This window comes from Melanotaenia boesemani, chromosome 18 (assembly GCF_017639745.1).
Source record: "Melanotaenia boesemani isolate fMelBoe1 chromosome 18, fMelBoe1.pri, whole genome shotgun sequence".
Taxonomy (NCBI): Eukaryota; Metazoa; Chordata; class Actinopteri; order Atheriniformes; family Melanotaeniidae; genus Melanotaenia; species Melanotaenia boesemani.
The window spans coordinates 4,163,015-4,175,242 of NC_055699.1; the positions used below are offsets into that span (position 1 = coordinate 4,163,015).

General features: G+C 38.9%; 1 protein-coding gene across 3 annotated transcripts in view; it reads left to right on the forward strand.

Annotated features, from left to right (window-relative positions):
• Positions 1 to 12,228, forward strand: part of LOC121628587 (dipeptidyl aminopeptidase-like protein 6) — a 293,653-nt gene that overhangs the window by 79,356 nt on the left and 202,069 nt on the right. The window contains exon 1 of one of the 3 annotated variants that reach the window (XM_041967675.1): positions 3,536 to 3,721. The exons of the other annotated variants lie outside the window; for them this stretch is intronic. Coding sequence (XP_041823609.1) covers positions 3,551 to 3,721 — 171 coding nt within the window. The 5' untranslated portion in view covers positions 3,536 to 3,550. Of the gene's footprint in view, positions 1 to 3,535; positions 3,722 to 12,228 lie in introns of those variants that run through there. 3 annotated transcript variants of the gene reach the window in all.

The window sequence follows — 12,228 nt, forward strand, 5'->3', positions numbered from 1 at the left end:
GGAAAAATTTCCTCCTTTTCTGTGCTTCAGGTGTGCCAACTGGACTTATTACTCGGCAGCAACGCGTGTGAATGTGATGAGTGGAGCCGCATCATACTTCATCTTTTTGACTTAAGTTTTTTTTATTCTCTGTTTATTGGGTCGGCTCATCTAAATTGCAACTGCACTTCATTTATCTGGCTTTTGAGATTCAGTTTTGAGTGGAACTACTTTCTAGAGCTGCCACATATGACAGAAAACATTCTGTCATGATATTTTATAGTAAACCTGAATACGTTTTATTTTAGTTCTCTTGAACAGGTGGGGAGTCTCAGGCTTAAGCTGTTTTTGAATCACACACACCTTGTGTCTTTGAAATCACATGCCATTGACCCACCTGCCCATTCTGCAGGTTGGACATTTCATATGCAATTTTCAAGCCAGAATAGATGAACAGTCTTTGCATAGCATTGTCCTGAGTGAAAATGCAGAGTGGAAGGTCAAAGTTAATCCACCTCTTAGGTGCCTCTGCACCAGTGAAAGAAAGGTGCGTGTCTTCAAGCAACAATTAAAGAAACCCAGTTGACTTCTATTAGCACTTATAATTAAAACATAATCATAACATGAATGAATAAGAATTAATTATATTGTGTTTTTTGAAACCAATAAAATTCTATACAACAAATTTTCACAGATGGTGAACTTGCCCTTTAAATCAGCCTCCTTTGAAATCTATCCCTCTAGCACCATAGCTATCGATCCTCCTGTTTAATTCATGTTACTTAAAGCTTGTCAGAATGATTGACCAGCTCCCATGGCACACATTAAGTGCTCGCTGACAGACCAGCAGCTTTGTATGCCCTGGCACTGAGACAGCTTTTAGAAGTTCTGCAGATGACGACCTGACAGCTCCCTCTGCCACCTCAGTAGGGCAGCTGCTTCAAAACCACCTTCGTTCTTATGGCGAAGGAATGGATTTAAGGACCACAGCCCTCCAGAGACACGCGGTTGGATAAGTGCAGCTTTGGATGAAATGAGATGCTATCCATCATAAATCATGCTGAATGGCAGACAGAGTGGGACACGTGAGCTCATGAGTGTGTGTCGCGGTTTTTGAATAAAAGCAACTTTATATGGCTGAGTTGTTTCTTTTCTCAGAGAAAAATGAAACAGATTTTTTCCCACCAAGTGGAAGTGTGCAATTATGCTGCAAGAAGTTTCTTTCTTTCTCTTTTTGTTACCGTAGATGTTAGTTTCCTGGTAAATAGATCTTTTTATATGCATGAAGGACCCTAATTAATGAAAACTGGACTGATTCCATGGCTTTGCTTCCCAGGAATCCCCTCACTGTCTCTTTAAGGTGAAGATTTTGTTCACTTATAACTACACATCAATAAAATTAATGATTTGTGATTCAATAACATTGTTTTTAAAAGTGTAAAAACCTCTCAAAGGACGGCTGCTTTCTCTTCCAACCGGAGACTATGGCTAGGATTAAACCACACAGGTCTGCCCTCTGCTGCCCAGATGAAAGGTTTAACTCCTCACTGCCAGCTGCACTAAAGTATCTTTTAAGAACTATTCTGCCTGGGCAGGAATTTACTGGATAATAAGAAGCAAGCAGACCATAATTTTTAATTTTCTTGGTGATCAAGTTGAGGATTTCATGCAGACTTCCCCCCACTTCTTAGTCATGTGACCATAGTTCTTAAAAATATTAAGATAATCTCTAGATCCTGTGTCAGTCTGGCATGTATTTGATAAAAATCTATGTTTAACATTTATTAGGCTCAAAAGAGATCAGGAGCAATTTGCTGTGACAGGATGTGTAAATCTGATCAGATGTGAGTTGTTCTGCTGTCAGTGAGCTTTGAATGCATAAAGAGAAAAGATGTTTACATTTCATTCTGCTTTGTCCCTGAAGAGAAGCGTCTGCTCTTGAAATTCTGTTTTAAAACTCTCTGAAGCAGAAATTCCAGCATGTTTTGGATGTTAAATACACAGAGGAAGGTGTTCTGTATCCTGTGCGGCCTTGCAAAATCTAATCTGATGACAGATTATGAGACTGTTATGTGTGAAGTGATTCTTCCTGCACTGGTGCTGCAAATAAAAATAATGTAGCATCAGTCAGTGACAGACAGAAGTGTTTTTTTTTATTGTTTATACTTTCTTAGATTAAGAGTAGATGGTTCTGGTTTGAGTCATTAGTTGAGAGTTCTAATACAAAAATGCCAACATTAAGTTCCCTCAGAAGTTACATTACAGTCATTTAGCAGACACTTTTATCCAAAGTGACTTTCAGTGGTTGGGCAGTAGCATTGAGGGTCTAGCCTGAGGACCCAACTGGAAGGTGTTAATATTCATCCCCTGGGGGGAATCAGACTCTGATCTCCCGCATGGGAGATGGATGCTCTGCCAACTGAGCTATCCAGCTGCAAATCGAAGTACAGATCTCATGCGGTTTTTGTCTTGGAACTGTGGAAAACCCTTGACACCTTTGATTTCTCAATGCTGGGCTAAGATAACTGGATATACAAAACAGAGTGCAAATCTAAAGAGCTTTAAAGTAATTTAATATGAGCATTTTTATTCCTAAACTTTCTTGTAATTTTTAAAAGTGGTCTTCAGGTTTCTGTAAGGTCATTCAATGAGTTTGTCTGTTTAAACTCTAAAAATGATCAGGATTATAAAAAAATAAGTATTTTTATGAGCTCCTGTATTCAGGTTAAGCTTTCAAAAAAAAAGGGGGGGGGGGATCACTTGTCTACAGTTACACGAGAGCTGAAGGGAGAAAATTTTAGAAAAAAAAAATTAAATGAGGATTAAAATTTCTGTAAAATCTCCCTGAGTCACGTCAGACAGATTAATCCTCTTATTTTATGCTCTATCAAAACCCATCTCCTGTCTGTGACGTGCATGTCAGGCTTTCTTTGCGTTTCCCTCCACATGAGGGCACTCTTGTTCTCTTCATGGCTCTATCACTGACCCCAATGAAGGCAGATAAATATAAGAAACTCATAGAGATATTTGAATAATTTGAGCTCCACTCCATGTGCCAAGTCATAAGTTTAGACCGCAGAGCTTTAATATCTAATGTGTGAAGGTTGTGTCTTTGGCATCTGTCGGGCACTGCAGCTGCCCTCTGCGCTTACTTGTTAGGCAGACTTATTAGTCCCTGAACGTTTTGTCAGCGGACACTTCCCCCCCACCCCTCTGGCACCAGGGAGGGAAACAGGCGCGGGACCATCCAGCTCAGTTTCTCTGTTTTTCGGGTCTGTGTTGCATTCAGACTACGTTACCCCTTGGAAAAGTGTGGAAACTGCAAGATCCTTGAGACCCAACTGGCGATCCTAAAAGTACGTGCTGTGAATCTTGAACACAGCCTGGAGTGAGTCTTTTTTTTTCTTTCTTTTTTTTCCCCTAACTGAATTAGAGCAACATCTAATTGAATTAATCCAACCACTGTTTACTGACCTCCTCAAACTTTCTTTTTCTTCACGTACTGAATGAGAACATAGTCAAATTATTCTTTCTTTAGTTCTTTATTTAAATTTTATGACGACTTGTGGACATGGCGTCGCTGTATCAGAGATTCACCGGCAAGATCAACACAAACAACTCTTTCCCCAAACCTCCGGAGGCGAGTCATCTCCTCGGGCAAGGTGGCGAGGGGGAAAAGGCAGCAGAGAGCCAGGGACCCCGGCTTCAGAATCACTACCGTCGGTGCTGCGAGGACGAGGATGTAAGAAAACTTACCTGTCACCACATTTAAGCATCCTACTACATTTTTGGTTAAACCAGAATCGGTAACACATATCTGTCAATCTGCTTGTAGCGGCGGACATGTTTAATGCATTGCAGAGGTCATGAAATAATGTCATTTTGCCTTTTTTAATGACTCCCCCTTTTAAAGGCAAAGTTGTCAAACTATTGCGTCAGTGCCTCAATTGGCTGGCTTATCTGTCAATAAATGACGTGTCAGTTACGTGTCTTGAAACGTCTGTGTGGCGCTGATTGACCGCTTCATAAGTCTTACCAATGGCATATCGGTGTTCAGACGCCACAAAGTGCTGTTTGATTGTTTTATATGTGAGACGATGCTGCCTCGATACGTATTTTTGAGGATGGAATTGATTTAATAGTTGAATTAAGGACGCTCACCAACATCAGCTTTAATCTCTGTGCGTCCACAGTTTTATGTCCCCATCCTGGTTGTTTAACAGCAATGTTCAGTTGTCATGTTGGTTATTTTCGTTGAGAAGCTGTGTTTTTCTACAGGGTTTGCCATTTAAAACTTTAGATGAAGTCCCTCGCGGTCACTATGGTCACTATTTAATCCGTGTTTTCTTAGAATCACAACTGAATAGTTCAAGTAGAGGAGCAGGTCGGCGGCGCTGTCCGTGGTGCTGAAACATTCAACCAACACAGAACATTGAATTAACAGCTTGGATTGGTTTAGTCCAGCGTTATTAAATAAGATTATTCTGGTTTCTTACTACATTTTTTGTACTTATTATTTGCTAATAATGTCCTGAAGCTCTCAGGTAATTTTTTTGTCCACACCTTTACTGGTCAGAATGTTTACACAATATGAAGCAAAGTTAGTCATACTGATATGGCTTATTGTATCACTAAACTTTATTATACACTGCCCATCCAAAAGAAAAAAAATATATAAATAAACACCTGGATTTAACTAGATAAGACCCTGTTATTGGATAATTGCATGGATGATTATATTTCAGCTTGCCACAAGTTATTTAATCCTAACTGGTGCAAAGAGCATCTTCTCATTTCTATAACAACTATGTCAGAAGACACATCCTGTTGTTGTGGAAAATATATTAATCTGTTTCAGAAGGGTCAAATTATTGGCATGCATCAAGCAGAGAAAACAAATAAGGAGATTGCTGAAACTACTGAAAGTGGGTTAAGAACTGTCCAACACATTATTAAAAACTGGAAGGAAAATGGGGAACCATTGTCTTCGAGGAAGAAATTTGGTTAAAAAAACACAAATCATCATGATCAGTGATCACTTCAATATTTGGTGATATCAAATTGATTTTCCATATGAAATATGCACAATGTGAAGAAAACTCAAGGTGGTTGAACTAAATGGCTGTGTAGCTTTAAAAAAAAAAAAAAAAAAAAAAAACCACTACACTTGGTCAGGTTTAAGTTCAGCACCATTATGTTTACAAAGAATGAGGTCAGCTGACTACTTGAAACTGAATAACCAGGTTATTCCATCGATGGATTTTTTTCTTTCCCGATGGCATGGCTTTATTACAATAAGACAATGCCAGGATTCATCAGGCTCAAATCGTGAAAGACTGGTTTCAGGGAGCATAAGACATCATTTCCAAACATGGTTTGGCCACCACAGAGTCCAAACCTTAACCCCATTGATAATCTTTAGGATGTGTTGGAGAAAACTTTGCACAGCAGTCCGACTTTCCCATCATTACTACAGGATGTTGTTGAAAATGTATTGCAATTTTGGCTAAAAAAATGTTGCAACATTGCAGAAGAGTATTGAAATGATGCCACAGTGAATGCATGCGAAACACGGTCCAAAGAAATATTAGCGTGTATGACTTTTCTTTGGACAGTCAGTGTATATTTAAGTTAAAAGTTTTTAAATTCTGTCTTTGACTTTAATGGACCTTAATTCAGCAACATGCTTTCAGTGTTAGGTTTAATTGTCTGGCAATCCAAACAGGATTAAAATCTCACTGTAAACTTAAAAAGAAGTTCCAGAAAATCAATTTATACTTCCAATAAAAATATCAGTTAAAATTTCCAAACTCAAAGATCTTTTTTATTTCAGTAAGTGTTACGGAAGCTCATTGCTGCCACCTGAGGCTCGTCCTGTATGCAAATGCCCATTCCTGTTCCCTGTTTTGGAGTGGCTAGACTCCACACACCACCGCCTCCTCCCCTCTGGTTGGCTCACCATTCGACCAATCACGATTCAGGCTACCCTCCATCAGGAAATAAACGACTACTGCTCTGTTAAGTCTGGAGGGAGAAGCTGTTTGGTTCAGACGGTCTCCCCCTCAACTCGACGGTTTAGTGGTGGCTTGTTGACTGTGTGATTTCTGTGGCTAGTTGGTGGCAACTTTTGTACTTAAAAGAACTCCGTATAGCTTAGTGTTTTCAGCAGAGTTAAACCTGAGTGTGTGTTTTGGTTTCTAGAGTTAAAGGGTTGTCTCGATTTTGTTTTGTTTTGTTTTTTTAATTGTTCTCAGCTCGTTTGGCTGCTCTTTAAGTTCTTCTTGTTTCCCATTTTAGTTTGAGTGCTTGTGTTTATTAGAGTAAAGGTAGAATGTGTTGGGCTAGAGTAATTTGTTTTGGGTTTAGTATACCTTTCTTAGTTTATTAGAACTGCTGCACTATTTGTTTAGTTTAGAGTAATGCACCAGTTTAAGTTCACCTTTTTTAGTACCCTTTTGTTTTGTTTGTCAGGCGGGGTTTTGAGTTTAGAAGTAACTGTTTTGCATTTCTTTCAGCAGTTTCACTAGCTCCAACACTAGTTGTGTTGCCACTTGTGCCAGTATTCTTCATTTGTGTTTAATATAATAAACATCCTTTTACTTATCTTAACCATTTTTCCACCATTTGTACCTTTATTTGTTATAACCTCTCATACCCCAATAGTGGATCGTAACAGTAAGAAAGCAGTTAAGCGACATAATACTAGAAGTTGTATTCAGTTGATCCTTCTCTTTTTGCTCATTCATAGCAGCAAGTGGTGCTTTGCAAATGTAGATGACTTTGAACCTGAAGAATCTTTCCTCCTCAAATCTCTATAACTTGACTCTCTGACTCCCCTGATGTGTGTCTCAGCTATTCCTCTTTGGAGTTGTGATTTTAACTCTAATGCTGTGGTGAAATGTGCAGGAGGTAAAACACTGGTTGAGGTGTGCATGAATTTAACATGAGGTTGATTTATTGACTGTCGGTCTTGTCTTTGTGTTTGTTGGTGCAGAGAACTTCAGCATGATCTGAAATCAATACAAACAGTGATGTGTAATCTATATGCGTCAGGCTGAGAGCAAAGTGGGGGATACTGCAGAGACGAAGAGTGTTTTGAATACAGACATTTATGCAGAGATTATTACAGGTCGAACACATGACAATGGGACTCTGTTGTTTTATTGCTGCAGCTTTAAAGTGTCTAAAATCAATGAATTGTGTATACAGTGCTTTCATCCTGGTCTTGACCAGAGCTGGGTTTTAATGTCAATCTATGCTTTGGCTTCTCTCCTGCTGTATGGCCTTAATGAGTGAGTCTGGAGGTGACATTTACATCATACTGTCTGGATGAGAACTAGAGCCCAGTGGGATAAAGAGCTCATCCAGTGAGTCAGCCTCCCCACAGAGCCTCCACATAGACCTGATCTGCCACTTCACAACTTTATCCCCCCTTTTCTCTATAACTGCCACTCCATCCTTACACGGCGCTTCTTTGTCGCTATTATTGTACCAGCTTAAGTCTGAATCTAGGACCAGACAGAGTATAAGAGCAGGTCGGTTTCACTTTTCGGTTGAAAGACTGGTTGTTATTGATACACCTTTGCTGTCCCATATATTTGGTGAGGCACTGGCAGCTCTGCTGGCCGGCAAATTAGAGCCACTATACAACAATATAAACATACTCTGTTTATTGTAAACGTTTTCAATATTTTGGGTTGCGCTTGGAAAGAGGAAAAACTAACTTTTGCAACACATTTATTTACATATTTTTAATTTTGAGATGAGATTCCTACGGAATCCTATCAGAACAACAATGGATGATTTATTATCTTTGAATAAACATAAAAATGCTCCTTGATATGGATATAATTGTCAACGGACAATCAAGTGTCACATGCGGATTAACATGGAAGACTATATTGAATATCAAGGACGGATTGTAATGAAGTACATTTACTCAGTTACAGAAACTGCAGTTTTTAATAGTTTCTTATGAGATAATTTCCAGTTTTTTTTAACAACTTATACTTTGTTCCGTCAGATTTTAAAAGGGAATATCATCCGTTCCTCTTCATATTTATTTTACAGCTTATGTTACAAATAAGATGAAGTACACATTTATATTTAAATTTCTGAATATTCATCAAATGGAAATAAAATAGAAATACATCAAAACTGTTATTAAAAACAGTAGTTCAGTACATAATTGTTACTCGCCAACCCAGTAATAGACTTTTTAAAACCCTTTACTAAGACTCCAAAAGTATTCAAGTAGACCTTGTAGTTTTAGAGATATATAATAATTTCATTACGGGAAACATGTTTGAGTAGAGGCTTGAAAATATGGCCACAGGTATCAAAGGGTAAAAAAAGATGACATAACTTGAGCTTACATCATCCAGAAAATCTCTTCATTCTTCTTTGCTGCATGCTGCAGCTAAACCAGAGCCAGACTAGCACATTCAGCAGGTAAACAGATAATGTGGATTTATTACGGAGCTTAAGTTCATTATATCTTTTTTTTTTATCATTTTAATCACAGATGTGATTTTTCTATCTGCAAATCAGCACCAGCGGAATCATTAAATTATGCTGTTATCGCATCAGGTTGATGGTTTAAGCCTTTAGTTGTATGATACGTAAAGAATGAGGACAGACAAACAGGATTTAGTGTCCCTCACACAGACATTTAGAACAACTCATTACAGCTTTTGTTGGGTTTGAGATTGACTATCCTGTGTTCAAAGCTTAATCCTTCATTGTCAATACATTTGATAAAAATCTCACTCTGAAATCCTCTGCAATGAAAGTACCAGGTTGGTGAAACAACTTAGTACTTTCTAATCAAACACAAGTTTTCCCTTGTCATGCCTGTATTACCTTCATCTAAAACTGGGCTCATTTGCAGTAGTTTAGAAGAGATAAGTTTAACTGCTGACTTTAGTGTTGGGTAAAAGTAATATCACATTAAATAGTGTTTCTCCCTCTTGAGTCTTTGCTTCAGGACCTTCATTTTAAAGCAAAGCGTGTGTGCAATCCTGCATTTCTGCCTCATTAATTAGAGATCATTTCCAATGGTGCTTAAAAGGCAGACAAAAAGCCCATATGGATCTTTACTCTCACCATCAAAGTTTCATCCCTGTGGTGCAATTTTGTTTGTCTCAGCAGACCCCATTACAAGAGTAAAAGTAAACATGGCTGTTTCTGCGTGTCTGTCTGCTCCGATCAGCACAGACGTAACAAGACTCGGGAGATAGCTGGCTAAGATTCAGACTGCAACTCATGGAGAGTTGAATGTGTTGTGTAAGTACTGCGGCCCCAACCATTCAAGTATTTTACTCTCTCATATCACTGTTGTTGCACTTTGCATTAAGAAGGGTGAAGAAAAGAATTTCCCTCCATTTTGCTTTTTATCTCAATCAAACACTCACACAAATGCTCACACAGAAAGAGAGAATTATTTTATAGGTTTAGATTATGAGATGGTTAAGCTTTGCAATGCACTTCTAATAAGCAGGACAATATCAGATTTAGATTTTATTATAATCCAAATAATAATAAAGTGAAAAGAAAACGGGTATATGCACTATGTTATAGCCTGTGCCATCCTATCCCTTTTTTCTCTGTGTCAGCAAATTCAGGGGTTATTTTGGAGTATAATAGGGATTGAATAAGAACTGGGAATCTTTTCTTTAGCTTCACTGGGCAGAAAACAAGTTTTTTAATACCAGTCTTATGATTTTACTGCTTTGGGTGAAGGCTCTATTTTGCAGTGCTGTCACTTCCGGTGCTACTGCATTCAGTGTGCCGAGAGATTACAGTCCGGTTAGCTTATTATTAAATGAATGGATATCATATAGTGTTACTACTCAGTTTTATTAAACTTGGAAAAAACAAACACAAAAATGGGCGTTTTAAAATTGGATATATAATAAGGGCATTTTTGGGTAATTTGTTTAGTATGATCAATAAACCACAGAAGAAAGCTGCTATCGATGTTAATCCACTGAAGTTATTGGAGCTCATGATTTTATCCAGCAGCTGATCCTGAACGGGTTCTCACGTGTTGAAGGATCTTAATAGCAGCCAGCATTTTGCTGCTCTAGAACGAAGATAAGGGAGATAAATGATAAACCCCAGTTGGTGTCACATCCTTGTCTCATCTAGCTAAGAGGGGAAAGAAAAATTGTCATTTAGGATGAACATGAAATTGAAGCAGATGTCTTTACAGAGCCTGTGAGGCTCATGTTTCCTCTCATCGTCTCTGCTGTTTGATGTTTTAACGGTACCAATGAGCTTCACTGAAAATGGTTGTTTGGGAAAACTGTCATAAATCACCACATGGACTTTGTACTAAGGTAAAACCAGGGATTTTCTTCTTCAGGAGATTCCGGTCATTTGGAACAGCTCCCCGTTTTTCTGCTCATACACTCGAAACGTATTACAGTATGGAGGGTTAATTTGGCACAGGGGTCCATCAACTCAACTGAAAGCCAGGATTTTAGTTCTCCTTTATGCCTGCTGTAAGTTAATGGACCATTCTGTGTAGTGTTATTTGATAGTTACTGTAGAAGCACTGATAAACTGGAGAGTGAGGTGCGAGGTGAGGTCCTACATGGAGACTATCAACTTTTACCCTCTGATAAATGTTTCAGGATAACCAATTATAAAGTCTTTTTCAAATACGCCATTACATTCAATAGAGGAAATACTTAGTTTTCTGAGTTTTGACTTCCTTTACTCCCTTTAACAAATTCTTCATACATCGTAGTAAATTTTGTGTAACGGTTATTTCCTGAGGACCTGGGAAATCAGCCACAGACGCAGTATTAGCGGTATAAGAAAGATATTTTTTGTGCGTCAAGGGTGCAGGTGCAGTCTGGAAGCAGCTCCTTCTGGAGGGGCAGCAAAGTCCTGAAAACACTGGAGAACACTGAATCCAAGAATGTTCCCGAAAGAAAGCAGCAAAGGTCCACATTCCAAAAGTAGTAATGGTCAGGCAGGCAAGGGTCACAACACAAAGCAAAAAGCGGATACTTAGCAGGGCCAGGCACAGTTCAGTAGTCAGTCCAGAACAGGGGTCGTAATCCAAATATTCTGCAGGCAGGAGAATCCGACATGGAATCAGGCAATAGGGACTCCAAAGAATGTAACAAGGTTGGCAACAGGGATCTGGAAACAAGGAGAACCGCTGATATCAACAGTGAGAATCACTGACCATCTGGCAGGGAAGTAGAAACTGGAGAGTGTTTAAATAGGGTGGGAAGCAGGCGCGTAGAGTGAGTGATCAGGGCAGCCCAGGTGGTGCAGATGATCTTGATAAGGAAACTGGGGGCTCAGCAGACCATCAACCATGACAATTTTGTATATTCCCAGAACATCTTATGGATCATGAGATGTTCCATCAACATCTCATGACCACAGTGCAGATAACCTGTCACCAAAGTTCAAACTAAACTAGAAAGCGTTTCAGGAAAGAACTTCCACACCAAAATGAAGGTTTTAGCAGACCATTTCAAACTGCTGTACTTGACAATCTTTACACAACTTTGAATCTCCTGACAACAAGCTGCTTAATTTTGTCCAGACAGTTATGTTTTCCAAACAAATAAATCCTCCTTTTAGGTATAACTGATGTAACTTTGTTGACAACCTAATATTTAACAGCTTAAGATTCGGTAGTGTATGTGGTATGTATACTGCAATTCCCATGAATAGACATGATGATAGCTCAAGATTAATGTGCTAATCTACTGGTATCATCATGATGTACTTTACTACAAAACAACTAAACTAATTTGACTCCCAGCAGCCACAGCTGTAGCTGCTGTGCTTGGTTATCATTAGGAAATGTCAGCATGCCAGCACATTAATTCCAGATGATGACCATTGTAAGTGCTACTGCCAGCATTGTCATTGTGAGTATATTTGCATCATGCAGCCTTACAGAGCTGCTTCTGCTGCTAATTAAGGTGATTTGGTTCATGTACATGGGTTTCTTAGGCCAAATAGCAGCCCACAGTAAGCATGCAGACAAAGGCAGCAACTGTTTGTCTTCTAGTCCCAGCGAACTGGTCTTAATTAGTTTAGAGTAATGAGCTGCTCCTTGTCTAATTCTATCTGATAACAGAAACAGTATTTGCCTTGTTTTGTGTTGATTAGTAAATTCTCAGTGAGTGATCAATAATGGCTCCAGAAGAATAGAGTCATCAGTCTGCAAACTCGATGCTGACTGGCATCTGGAGATGCATGTAATGTGAGTTAGTG